The 13,178-nt window shown below is 44.3% G+C and overlaps 1 protein-coding gene and 1 long non-coding RNA gene across 3 annotated transcripts in view; both read right to left on the bottom strand.

Moving 5' to 3' along the window:
• The window catches only part of SEC11A (SEC11 homolog A, signal peptidase complex subunit), a 41,938-nt gene extending 37,814 nt beyond the window's left edge, over positions 1–4,124 (bottom strand). Inside the window, exon 1 of one of the 2 annotated variants that reach the window (XM_086711639.1) lies at positions 3,938–4,124. In XM_086711639.1, the coding sequence (XP_086567765.1) occupies positions 3,938–3,988 (51 nt within the window). In that variant the 5' untranslated portion in view covers positions 3,989–4,124. The remainder of the gene's footprint in view (positions 1–3,937) is intronic. The other variant, XM_025919651.2, reaches the window with a different exon arrangement.
• Positions 4,125–5,577: 1,453 nt separating this feature from the next.
• Positions 5,578–6,976, bottom strand: LOC147580474 (uncharacterized). Its single transcript, XR_015252959.1, has 2 exons — positions 6,889–6,976; positions 5,578–6,142 (listed from the first exon to the last, which is right to left on the bottom strand). It is a non-coding gene; the product is annotated as an uncharacterized LOC147580474 (long non-coding RNA).
• Positions 6,977–13,178: the final 6,202 nt, after the last annotated feature.

Consider the following 13,178-nt stretch of genomic DNA (forward strand, 5'->3'; position numbering starts at 1 on the left):
TATTTATTTATTTTTTTAATTTTTTTTTTCAACGTTTATTTATTTTTGGGACAGAGAGAGACAGAGCATGAACGGGGAAGGGGCAGAGAGAGAGAGGGAGACACAGAATCGGAAACAGGCTCCAGGCTCTGAGCCATCAGCCCAGAGCCTGACACGGGGCTCGAACTCCCGGACCACGAGATCGTGACCTGGCTGAAGTCGGACGCTTAACCGACTGTGCCACCCAGGCGCCCCTTAAATTCAATTTTAAAAAAACAACAACAAAGAAATAATCTAAATTCATCAGTTCCCGACTATTTTACTACATTTTATCATTATCTATGTCCTTTTTTAAAATGTATGTATGTATGTATGTATGTATGTATGTATGTATGTTTTATTTATTTATTTATTTATTTATTTATTTAAAGAGCTAGAGAGCAAGCAGGGGATGGGCGGAGAGAGAGGGAAAGAGAGAATCCCCAGCAGGCTTCATGCTATCAGCACAGAGCCCGACGAACCCATGAACTGTGAGATCATGATCTGAGCTGAAACCGAGAGCATGAAGCTCAACCTACTTACTGAACCACCCAGGCATCCTCTCGTTATCTATGTTTGTTCTTCCCCTCGTTATCTGTGTTCTTGAGATTACGTTGTTCTATTTTATCTGTAAAGTGGAAATAACAGGTGCCTGCTACCACAGCTCTTCTTAATTCCACATTGAGAGATGTCATGTTGGTAGCATGAAATCAGCCATGTTGGGTGTATTTACACCGCAGAAACAGTCAAACTCTATTGATCAGGTCTTCATGGAGTAAGAAAAGCTGCAGGAAAACAGCGATCTGATACTTCAGTAAAGGAGCCATACTCCAAAGGGAAGAAGACAAATAAAATAGTATATAACTGCTAACAGGGCTGTAGAGATCACTGAATGTTCTGAGCCAGTCCACAAAGACTCGGAAAGAATACAAGAGGAGTTTTAAGGCAGCAGAGTACATAAGGTTTGAATGGAACAATGTTCAGAGACAATGACGAGACAGGTAGAAAAAGTAAACTGAAGCGGTGAGAAACGGTGACTGTAACACGACTGTGGCTTACTGCAAATGCCATTCTAAGGGTCTAGGCCACTACCTACAAGGCAATGAGGAGCTGAAGGTCTGAGGGCAGGAGAGAGGCCTTTAATCTGGCAACAATGTACAGGAGTCAGGGAAGGTAAACACTTTACTTCCGGCAACTGTGAGGCTGACCAAAAAAACTGCATTACATATAACAAACAAAAGTCTTGAGTAAGGTGTTAAAAAATCAAAACTCAAAGCTCAAAAGAATATAAACTGCAAGTCCAAAATTAAAAATAAAAATAAAATAAAAATACAATGCAAGTCCATCTATACTAACAAAAAGCAAATCAGTAGTTGCCAGCTGCTAACAGACGAAACAGAAAGGGGCACAAGGGATCTTGCGGGTGATAGAAATGTTCAGTTATCTTGACTGTGGTGGGCGTAGTTAACTGGAAGTTTATCAAACGGTACACTTTAAATGGATGAAATTTGGGGTGCCTGGGTGGCTCAGTTGGCTAAGCGTCTGACTTCAGCTCAGGTCATGATCTCACGGTTCGTGGGATCGATCCCCGCATCAGGCTCTGTGCGGACAGCTCGGAGCCTGGAGCCTGCTTCTCATTCTGTGTCTCCCTCTCTCTCTGCCCCTCCCCTGCTCATGCTATCTCTCTCTGTCTCTCAAAAATAAATAAATGTGGGGCGCCTGGGTGGCTCAGTCGGTTGGGCGTCTGACTTCAGCTCAGGTCACGATCTCACGGTCCATGAGTTCAAGCCCCGCGTCGGGCTCTGGGCTGATGGCTCAGAGCCTGGAGCATGCTTCTGATTCTGTGTCTCCCTCTCTCTCTGCCCCTCCCCCGTTCATGCTCTGTCTCTCTCTGTCTCAAAAATAAATAAACGTTAAAAAAAAAATTTAAAAATAAATAAATGTAAAAAAAAAATTAAATGGATGAAATTTATTGCACTAAGTATTCCTCTATGAACCTGATAAGAAAAAAGAACAATGACAACTCAAACAAATTAACCAGACATTTGATGATATTTAAGGATAAGTGGAAAAGTTATGCAAATGACAGCAATTTTAGAAGAGAAGAACCAAACTTCGAGTTACCCTTTTCGTCCGATTAGCTCTCAGTATCTAGAGTCACTGTCAACTTTTTTCCCCAGATATCATGTACGGGTAAAGCCTCATTTCATTACTTGCCCTCGCCCCACTGCCATGCTATTCAGTCCTTGCCACATCCCCCCAACAACCTCTGGGAGTTTGCTCATTTTCTTCATCTGCAGTATGGGAGTGACGTTACCTACCTCTCAGGTAAATAAACACATCACACACACAGCAAGAGTGCAAAATAGTTATTATTTGCCTTAGTCATTTTCTACACACTTATGTTCCTCGAAGCCATTGTCTGTCTCATTGACCTTTGCGTCTGATTCCTGGCATAAGTCAAAACAAAAACAAAAACAAAACAAAACAAAAACCAGTAGGTCCAAACTAAGTATTTCTCCGGAGAAATGTCTATGGCACCTAGAAATCCAGATATGAAGAAGACAGCACTGTACAAGTGAGACACTGAATTGTTACCATAAAGACCAGCACTTCGTGCAACTTGAAAAGAATGATCAATTATGACTGAGGGAATTAGGACACGTGTTTAAGAGGTGACACTGAGCTAGGAAAAGTCTGAAGCGGACTAAGCGAAGGGTACATATCCACTTCCTTAGACGGTAACTATGAATACTGTAGAATACAAGTCCAAAAGAGCATCTTTAACAGTGACACGTTAGGGGCGCCTGGGTGGTTCAGTCCGTTAAGGGACCAACTCTTGATTTCGGCTGGGGTCAGGATCTCCCCGTCTGTGGGTTCGAGCCCCACATTCCGCTCTGCGCTGACGGCACGGAGCCTGCTTGGGATTCTCTCTCTCCCTCTCTCTCTGCCCCACCCCCACCCCGCTCTCTTTCAAAATAAATAAATAAATAAATAAATAAATAAATAAATAAATAAATAAATAAACATTTCTTAAAAGTTAAAAAAAAATAGTGACACGTTAAATTCTGAAAAGCGAAATACCATTTAAAAAAAGGTCCAAGGCAAGCAAAACTAGGCTCTACAAACACACTTCGTGCAGAAGACAAAAAGGAGCGACCTTTCCTAATGACTAAATAATTACAAGAGTGTTGCCAGGACCATCTGGCAAAAGGTCTAGAAGTTCAAGATGGAGTAAGGTTTAAGGGACAAAAATCACAAAATCTCAATTTCAAGATCCCTGTGCCACTACTATTGGGCAGCAAATCCGAGGATTCTGAGAGCTGCCACCTTACTGCTAAGAGGACTCAAGGGCAAGTATTACTGTTGCTCCAACTCTGAGCTCAGAGGCGCTCCAGGGAAAGGCCCTGCAGCCCGCTGGGGTCCGGCTGCAGCAGGAGGGTTGCCTCGGGCTGAGAGCAGCCAAACGGCTCTTGGGGGGCCTACAGCCGCCCTCCCGAGCATTCCAGAAGCCAGGAGCAGCACTGAACTGCTAAACCCAGTCGCCGGAATTGACCGGGAGTCGCTGCGATCGCAGAAAACACGAGTCTGCCGCCTTCCCAAGTCTAAAATAACAGGCAACCCCAACTCCCACTTAGCGCCCTGCGGTTTCCACCCGCTCTCCTCCCTCGATAGCAGGAATGGAACGTGAAGCCCCGGCTTCCCGCTTCGCCCCTAGCAGGCCCAGAAGCAGCCAGGGGCTAAAAATAGGGGGCGGACAAAGCGACCTCTGGCCACACGCTCCACCAAGAGAAGGAATGATCCAGGCGTCAGACCTCCTCAGGCCCTCTCACTGGGGGCCAGAGGTCCGCCCGGCCCCGCAGTGGCAGCGTCAGAGAGAAGAGGGGAGCCCCAGGAAAGAGTGGGAGGCCATCCTCACCTGCCGCTTGTTCATTCGCCGCACATCATCCAAAAAATCTAGAGACAGCATGGCGAGGCCGTCGAGCGGGGGAAACGGGCAGCGGAGAGGGCGCGATGTGACCGGCGGGCGGAATGGCTGGCGCACCAGCCGGGCTCGCACTGGACGGGACCCCGCGGCGTCCGCACTTCCGCTTCCGGGGCGGGAACCGGCGCTCCCTCCCCGCGCCCAGCGCGTCGCTGCGGAGAGCAGACAAAGGGACTCTCGTCTCTCCTAATGTAGCCTCCCGGCCTGGTGTGGCGGTAACAGGGCGCTCCCACGCCCGACCTCGCCTGCACAGAACCTACCGGAGCCCTGTGCCCGCACTTAGCTACCGGCCCCTAGCGGAGGCGGCGACCCGGGGGAGCCGAGAGGCCTCCCGGCAACCTCCGGAGGGCGGGCTCTCGTGCACGCCTGGCCAATCGGGAGCCGGGCTCCGGCGTCCGGGGGCAGCGGCGGCCCTTGAGTGGCCGGCGGCTGCAGCCGGGCCCCGGGTCTGGGTGTGGCACTGGACTTGTGGCCAGGCTTTGCCATCTCTGGGGCGAGGGGTGCGAGGTTGGTCTCCCGCGCTACGGGAGGTGGCGGCCGAGGTGGTTTCGTTAAGTGTTTTACGGGTAAGGGCGGAGGATATGAGAGCCCTTCAAAGCACGGCCTCAAGCTCTCCGGAGTTCTAAAGACTTGGTGCAAGAGAAAACAACCAAAGCGTGCTACAGTGTGATGAGACCACCAGGCGTGCGGGGTGTCAGGAAGCCCCTTGCTCCCGGTCTCCCCGCCCTGAACGTGACCCCGTTAACAGGATCTGCTGGCTCCTTAAACTCTGCCTCCTGCTTTTGTTACCGTGGGTACCTGAATGTGACCCTCTTCTCGCTGACCCTGACTCTGTACAAAGTTTGCCTTGACTTGTCCAAGCTGCTAATATGCACCTAGGACGAGAAGGAGCAGAGCTGGCCTCTTAACTATTATTTCTATCTTTTCCAAAAGATTGGTGATCTCACATTAGGGGAACCTGAGTGCAGGATCTACTTTGCACTATCTTTGCAATTCTATGCATCGAAGATGATCTCACGATAAAAAGTTAAATATTTTGGAGGATGGCTATAATGAAAAAGATAATAGCAAGTTTAGGGGAGAATGGAAGCCTCATAGGCTGCTAGTGGGAATGTGAAATGGGACAGCCATTTTGGAAGATAGACTGGTAGTTCCTCAAAAGGAGGAACTATAGGGGCGCCTGGGTGGCGCAGTCGGTTAGGCGGACTTCAGCCAGGTCACGATCTCGCGGTCCGGGAGTTCGAACCCCGCATCGGGCTCTGGGCTGATGGCTCAGAGCCTGGAGCCTGTTTCCGATTCTGTGTCTCCCTCTCTCTCTGCCCCTCCCCCGTTCATGCTCTGTCTCTCTCTGTCCCAAAAATAAATAAACGTTGGGGAAAAAAAAAAAGGAACTATAGAATTATTACATTAACCATACTCACCAGCAGGTCCACACCTGGGTATATATCCAAGAGAATTGAAAACATATGTCCACACAAAAACTTGTACACGAATGCTCGTGACAGCATTATTCATAAAAACCAAAAAGTGCAAATAACCCAAATATGCGTTAACCAATGAAGGGATAAGCAAAATGTGGTCTAGCCATAAAATGGAATATTATTTGTCAGTAAAGAGAAATACAGCAACACAGATGAACCTTGATAATGTTAGGCTTAGTGAAAAAAGTCACAAAAGACCGTGAACTGTATGATTCCATTTATACAAAATGTCCGAATAGGCAAAAATAGAGAGAGAGAATGAAATGGTTGCTGAGGGTTGGGAGAAACGGGGAGTGATTGCTACTGGTTAGGGGGTTTCTTTTGAAGGGTGTTGAAAATACTGGTGATAATTGTACTACTTTGTGAATACACTAAAAACCACTGAATTGTACACTTCAATTGGGGTGCTGTATGGTGTCTGAGTTATACTACAATAAAGCTGTTATGAGAAAGAAAAAGAAAGAAAAAGCATTGATGATTTGTTCATTGTTAAATTCCCAGTGGCGAACGTACAACCTGGCACGTATTAGATACCCAGTAAATATTTGTTGAATTTAAAATGTATGGATGTGTACATGTGTCATCTCCAACTGCTGCCCTTAGCACCCATACTTGTTGAGTTGAAAATGAATTTCTGATTTTTCCAAAATAGGAAGGCCTGTGGAAGAAAATACACATAAACCCCATGAGGGCAGGGACTGCATAATAGTGCCAAACTCATAGCAAATACTTATTAAGTATTTGTCAATAAATGTTGACTATGGGTTCTAACTTAAATTCTGGCTAATACAGTGTTTGGCCTACGCTTGTGAATGTTGAATTCAAGTCGAAAGATGAGGCTCTATAACCATTTTAATGGGTATGAGCCTCACTTAATCTTTGTGTTGTGAAGAAAAGAGCCCTAAGAGAGGCACAAAGCCCTGTGGGGCTTCAGATGTGGCAAGAGTCAATTTCGTTGGGGAGGTTAAAAGGGGCCTCAGAAGGGAGAGGACATTTGGGTCAAGTTGGCAGGTGAAGGATATACCCAGTGGAGGGAATTGAGGCAATAAAGGTGTAGGGGCAGGAAACTGAAAAATACATTTGAATAATCCAGTTGGGTTTTTCCAACTTTGCCCATACCTTAAGGAACTGGGTTAGCTGGCTCTGTAGGTGCTCTCTTACCACAGAGGAAATTTGAGCAAGCCTAAGACGTCATTTGTTGGATATACACAATTCGTACTTGGGCCATGTTCAGGTACTACTCTACCTCTGAAACCTTGTATGCCCATAACTCACACTCTGATGGTGACTTCTTTTTCATTTCTCTGTATGTTTGAACTATATGAATAATACACGAGTACATTCTCATCATAAAAGATCAGAACAAGACAGGCAATTCCAGCCATCCCACTTCTGGGTACATACCGAAAAGAACTGAAAGGGTCTTGAAGAGGTATTTGCACGCCTGTGTTCAGAGGAGCACTATTCACAACACCCAAAAGGTGGAAGCAACCTAAGTTGCATCCATGAATGCATCCATGCATCCATGAATGAATGACTGAATGAATGAACAAAATGTGGAATAAACATGCAATGGAATATCATTCAGGCTTAAAAAGAAATGAATTTCTGATAAAGGCTACAACATGAATGAACCTTGAAGACATTATGTTAAGTGAAATAAACCAGATACAAATGGACAAATATTGAAATGATATCACTTATACGAGGGAGCTAGAATAGTCAAATTCATAGAGACAGAAAGTGGAAAAATGGTCACCAGGGGTTGGGGGAAGAAGGAAATTGGAAGTTGCTATTTAATTGGTAAAGAGTTTCAATTTTTTCAGATGATAGAGTTCTAGAGATTGGTTGCACAACAATGTGAATATACTTAACACTGTTAACTCTATACTTAAAGGTAGTTTAGTAAATTTTGTGTTGTGTGTATTTGACCACAATTTGAAATTAATAAGAGGCATACATGGGGCACCTGGGTGGCTCAGCTGGTTGTAAGTCCAACTCCTGATTTTGGCTCAGGTCATGATTTCATGGATCGTGGGTTCAAGCCCCGTGGCAGGCTCTGTGCTGACAGTGCAGGGCCTGCTGAGCATTCTTCCTCTCTCTCTCTCTCTCAAAAATAAATAATAAACATTAAAAAAAAGATACGCATATAGGGAGTAGAACATGAAGGTTCCCTTTGCTCTCCTAGCCCCTCCCCTCCCTAGGCTGATCACTGATAACAATTTTTCCTTCCAGTGCTTTCTTCCTATGTACTTAAAATTTACACTCACTTTTTTACATAAATGGGATCACACTGTACATTTCCTTTCAATTTTTCGCCTTTTCATCCATTTACATTTTTTGTATTTCAATGAGTCCTCTGGTCACGTGACTCTGCAATGTGTGTATATATATATATATATTTTTTTTTTTTTCTTCCCCATCTATCAGCCTTCTTCCAATATGTGGTCTCTGGACCCAGGGACCCATTAAGTTGTCTACAGGCTATTTTATTGGGATGAGAAGCTTTATTCACACCTATTTCACAAACTTTAGATGTCATGTTAAGTATGATTTTCTCAGAAATCCTGTTATACTCTCAATAATCATTTTGCTCTTAAGGTTTAGGTTGCGTTAGCTCTACAGTTTGTCTCAGCTAATGTGCAATTAGTAGGGTGTGGACATGTTGTTTCACAATATGTGTTATTGTTTACGTGTTAAATTTGAAATGTATTGTGTTGTTGTATTTTAAGTTTGCAAAAGTAGATCAGTAATACAATTCAGGAATTCAATTAGTTAGCTGAAAGTTAATTAAATCAGTATGCTGAATACTTTTAAACTCAGGGGGGGAAAAGAACGTTGTAAGTGAAACATTAACCAGGAATCCAGTGCAAATAAATACACAGCGTGACTCTGTCTATGCTGGGATTGGGTAATCCACAAGCATGATGAATTATGATGAGCAGCTGAATGGGAAAATTACTAATAAGAAATATGATAAACCTCTAAGACATATGTTTTATTAAACTGGTAATCTATTTTGCCCTGGTTCCCAGTATATTATGCTATAAACCTTGGTCAAATAGTGGCACAAAGCCAATGAAGTCATAGTGCCATTAAAAATTTTTTAAAAAAATATTTACTTACTTATTTTAAAAAATTTTTTCTTAATGTTTATTTATTTTTGAGAGACAGAGAGACAGAGACAGAGCATGAGCAGGACAGGGGCAGAGAGAGAGGGAGACAAAGAATCCGAAGCAGGGCTCGAACCCACGAGCTATGAGATCATGACCTGAGCTGAAGTCGGCCGCTCAACCAACTGAGCCACCCAGGTGCCCTGTAGAGCCATTGTTAAGAAAACCTCAGTGGCCAATCTGATAATCAAAACAAATTTTTCTGGAAGAAGAGCTCACAGAATAGTGCTTCCTAATGACATTGATAACATTTACCCGTAAACATAAGGAGAAGCGGTCAAAACTATAAAGGCATCCTGTAAGGTTGTATTTTTTAAAGCCAAAACAGTCACATTCTGGCTAAGAAGCTTTTACAGTCAGTCATAATGTTAATAATGATAAATTTGCTTGGTAAGAAAGCTAAATAAGCTTTTGGCAAAATTCCTTTATCAAAAGATATCATTGGGGGAAAAAGATACTGTTGGACATTGCATAATATCGATGGTATAGAAAGTGGATGAGCACGTTGTGTGGAGTTGTCGAGGGCTGCTGGAGAAAGTCATCCAACCATGCTAGGACCTGGAAATCTTTCTCATTATTTCCCCCTCATTTTCAGTGATCTGATGAATTAGTTGTCTATTTCTGCATAACAAATTACCCCCCAAACTTAGAAAATTAACACAACAGGGGCGCCTGGGTGGTTCAGTCAGTTAAGCGGCCGACTTCGGCCCAGGTCATGATCTTGGTCTGTGAGTTCGAGCCCCGCGTCGGGCTCTGTGCTGACAGCTCAGAACCTGGAGCCTGTTTCAGATTCTGTGTCTCCCTCTCTCTGACCCTCCCCTGTTCATGCTCTGTCTCTCTCTGTCTCAAAAATAAATAAACGTTAAAAAAAAAATTAAAAAAAAAAAGAAAATTACAACAAATATCTCACAATTTCTATGGGTCAGAAATTTGGGGCCATCATGGTTGGGTGGTTTGGACTCAAAGTCTCTCATGAAGTTATAGTCAAACCGTCCAGAGGGACTGCAGTCTTATCTGAAGGCTTAACTGAAGAACGTTCTGCTTCCAAGCTCCACTCCTGTGGCTGTTGGTAGGTCTCAATTGTTCTTGGGTTATTGGATTGAAGCCCCAGTTCCTAGCTGGCTGTTGACTCGAGATCTCCCTCAGCTTCTTGCCATGGGGACCTCTCTTTAGGGCAGCTTGCAACATGGCAGCTCGCTTCCATCAGAGCGAATGATCTAAGAGAGAAAGAACCAGCTCAAGACCAGGATCACCAACGCATCCTGATTTTGCATTGAAATTCCTGCATCTTTGGTCCCAGGTAAAGCAGGATGGTTGGTTGTTCTATCACGACAAAAGTCATAGTGTTTTTTGTAGCCTAATCTCTGAAGTGACATAGCATCATTTCTTCCCTATTCAGTGAGTCCAGTACAGACCCAAAGTAAGGGGAATTAAGTTCTACTTTTGAAGGGAAGAGTATCAAAGAATTTGTGGGCATATTTTTTAAACCATCACATCTGGAGTCCAGTTTCATGCAGAAAAGAAAGTATTACAGAGAAACTCGACTTCCTAACATACTCCCTATCCAACTTCTCTGCTTCCGTAAACACCCCTTCCTCCTCTTTTCTCTGTCAGTGAAAGAGGCATCCCTCCTCCTGTCTAAAGCTAATCTTTCCACCGGCCAGAGTTTATCTCTTCCACCTCCTCAAAACTTTTCCCCCTTAATCACTCCTTCTCTCCCTCAATTTCTTCCCCTTAACTTTCTATTTTCCTAGTATATGATCATGTTCACATATATCTTAAAAGACTTTTAGGCCGAATGCTTTATGGAGGTATAACTTACCTATAGTAAAACGTGAAATAATATGCATACAGCTTAATGAATTTCAAAGGATACACATATCCTTTCATCATCTATATTCTTCTTCAATTCACTGAAACCTGGTTTCTGCCTCCATCCTGTGACTGAACGCCATAAAATAACCTTTTAAGATGCCTTTCGGCCTGTTGGGTCCCCCTTTCAGTTTGCCTCCTGCCCCTCTGGCTTGTTGTTCTCAGTCTCCTTCATGGACTCTTTAGCTTACTCCTTCGACGGTGAAATCCTGCACCACTTCTCAGCCTACGACGCCTCTGGGTGATTTTATCTGTTCTCATGACTCCAATTACCTTCTCTATGCATTCACTTCTCCAATATCCATAGCTCTGATCTCCTCCTGGATGTCAACTTTTTATGTCAACTGCTTCTGGACATCTGCGCTTGGGTGTCCAACATACACTTCAAACCCACTGTGTACCAAATGTCACATCTTCCCATCCTCACTACTCTCCCACAAAAGACCTGTTCTTGGGGCACCTGGGTGGCTCAGGCGGTTAAGCATCCGGCTTCGGCTCAGGTCATGATCTCGCAGTTTATAAGTTCGAGCCCCACGTTGGGCTCTGTGCTGACAGCTCAGAGGCTGAAGCGTGCTGCAGATTCTGTGTCTCTCTCTCTCTCTCTCTCTCTGCCCCTCCCTAGCTCGTGCTCTCTGTCTCTCTCTCTCTCTCTCAAAAATAAATAAACATTAAAAAAAAAAAAAAAAGACCTGTTCTTGGGCACCACCCAATCACAAAAGTAAGAAATCTAATTGTCATCCTTGATTCTTCCTTCTCACTCACTTGCCAAATCCAGTTAGTCACCAATCTTGTTATTCTACTTTCTGAATATCTCTCTTATTCATCCACTTTCTCCGACTCCACTGTCACTGCCTTGGTTCATTCTACTTGTCCTGACGGTTGCGATGAACTCCTAACCAGTCTTTCAGCCTGAAGTCTTGCCCCCCTGTCTTGCCTCACTCCGATCTCTTCTCCACACTGCAGCCAGGGTCCTTTATTCAAACCGTAAGTTTGATGATGTTACTTCCTCACATAAAACCTTTCAGTAGATCTTCCTGACTTTCAGGATATGGTCAAATTCCTTAGCATGCTACAAAGGGCACTTTGTGTTCTGGTCCCTGCCTACCTTTCCCTCTGGTCTCACTCTCCTCACAATTGAGAGTATGTACTTCCCCGAATGCTGCATACTCTTGCTTTTGTGTCCTCGGCTTCCTCCGCTTGAAAAGTCTTCTATCTCACCCGACACTTTTTATTCCTCCTCGCCTTTCAAGTTGAGCTCGTGCATCATGTCCTCCCGGAAGCCTTCATGGCACTTCTACCTGCATACTCACCATCTAATTATGTACCTGTTGCTCTCACCAGACTATGAGTTTCCTGGGGGCAAGGGCCTTCTAACCTATCTTTTTACCCCCAGAATATTACGTGAAATAAACACACAAAAGAATTGTCAAATGATGAATGGAGATGTTAAGGCCCGGGAGGCTCAGCTCACCCAGAGACAGGTGGATCAAGCCAGACTCTAAGGATAAGATCACCTTCCCTCAGATAGATGGGGATGTTGGCTCACAACGTGTGCTCAAGGCTGAAAGAGGGTTTATCGAAGTGAAAAGCAGAAGACATAGTCCTAGTCCTTGAAGAACTTTCAGTATCATTTGCAGCAGGAAAAAAAAAAAAAAGGTAAAAATAAAAGGTATCTTTAAGAAAGGAAACAAGGGGCCCCTGGGTGGCTCAGTCCGTTAAGCGTTTGACTTTGGCTCAGGTCATGATCTCACGGGTCGTGGTTCCGAGCCCCATGTCGGGCTCTGTGCTGACAGCTCAGAGCCTGGAGCCTGCTTAGGATTCTGTGTCTTTCTGCCTGTCTTTTTGCCCCTTCCCTGCTTGTGTGCATGCTCTCTCTCTCTCTCTCTCTCTCAAAAATAAATAAAGATTTTATTTATTTATTTATTTATTTATTTATTTATTAAAAAAAATTTTTTTTCAACGTTTATTTATTTTTGGGACAGAGAGAGACAGAGCATGAACGGGCGAGGGGCAGAGAGAGAGGGAGACACAGAATTGGAAACAGGCTCCAGGCTCTGAGCCATCAGCCCAGAGCCCGACGCGGGGCTCGAACTCACAGACCGCGAGATCGTGACCTAGCTGAAGTCGGACGCTTAACCGACTGCGCCACCCAGGCGCCCCTAAATAAAGATTTTTAAAAAAAGAAAGGAAACAAAAGTTTCCTAAACAAAAAGTTAAGGCATAATGGTCAGCCTATACATTCTATAGAAAGTCAGAGAGGAGAAAGGATCTTTCAGACACTGCTTTGGTCAAAGGAGACTTTCAACTGGGCCACAGTTGGGCCGGCATCACACGTGGAAGGGGAAACATAATGTCCAGCACAAACCAGAAATGGGGTTAGGTGTGGGGTGCTTTCTTCCTGGGAGCTATGGTCTTGAGTCTGTTGCTCAGACAGACTGAGCAACAAGTAATTGGGATGAAAAGAATCTGGTAAGGAGAAACAGGACCTAGACAGAATAATATAAACTGGGTGGGTATGGAAACGCTTCATGAAATTTCCCTGCAGTGTTACAGTGGAAACAGTGTGTTTTATGAAAATGATTCAGATATTTAGGACACATGATTCCAGAGGAGATGAAGACATAAAGCCTAAGCCATTAAATTTTCCAA

Source organism: Puma concolor, chromosome B3 (genome assembly GCF_028749965.1).
Source record: "Puma concolor isolate L17-30 chromosome B3, mPumCon1.1.hap2, whole genome shotgun sequence".
NCBI lineage: Eukaryota > Metazoa > Chordata > Mammalia > Carnivora > Felidae > Puma > Puma concolor.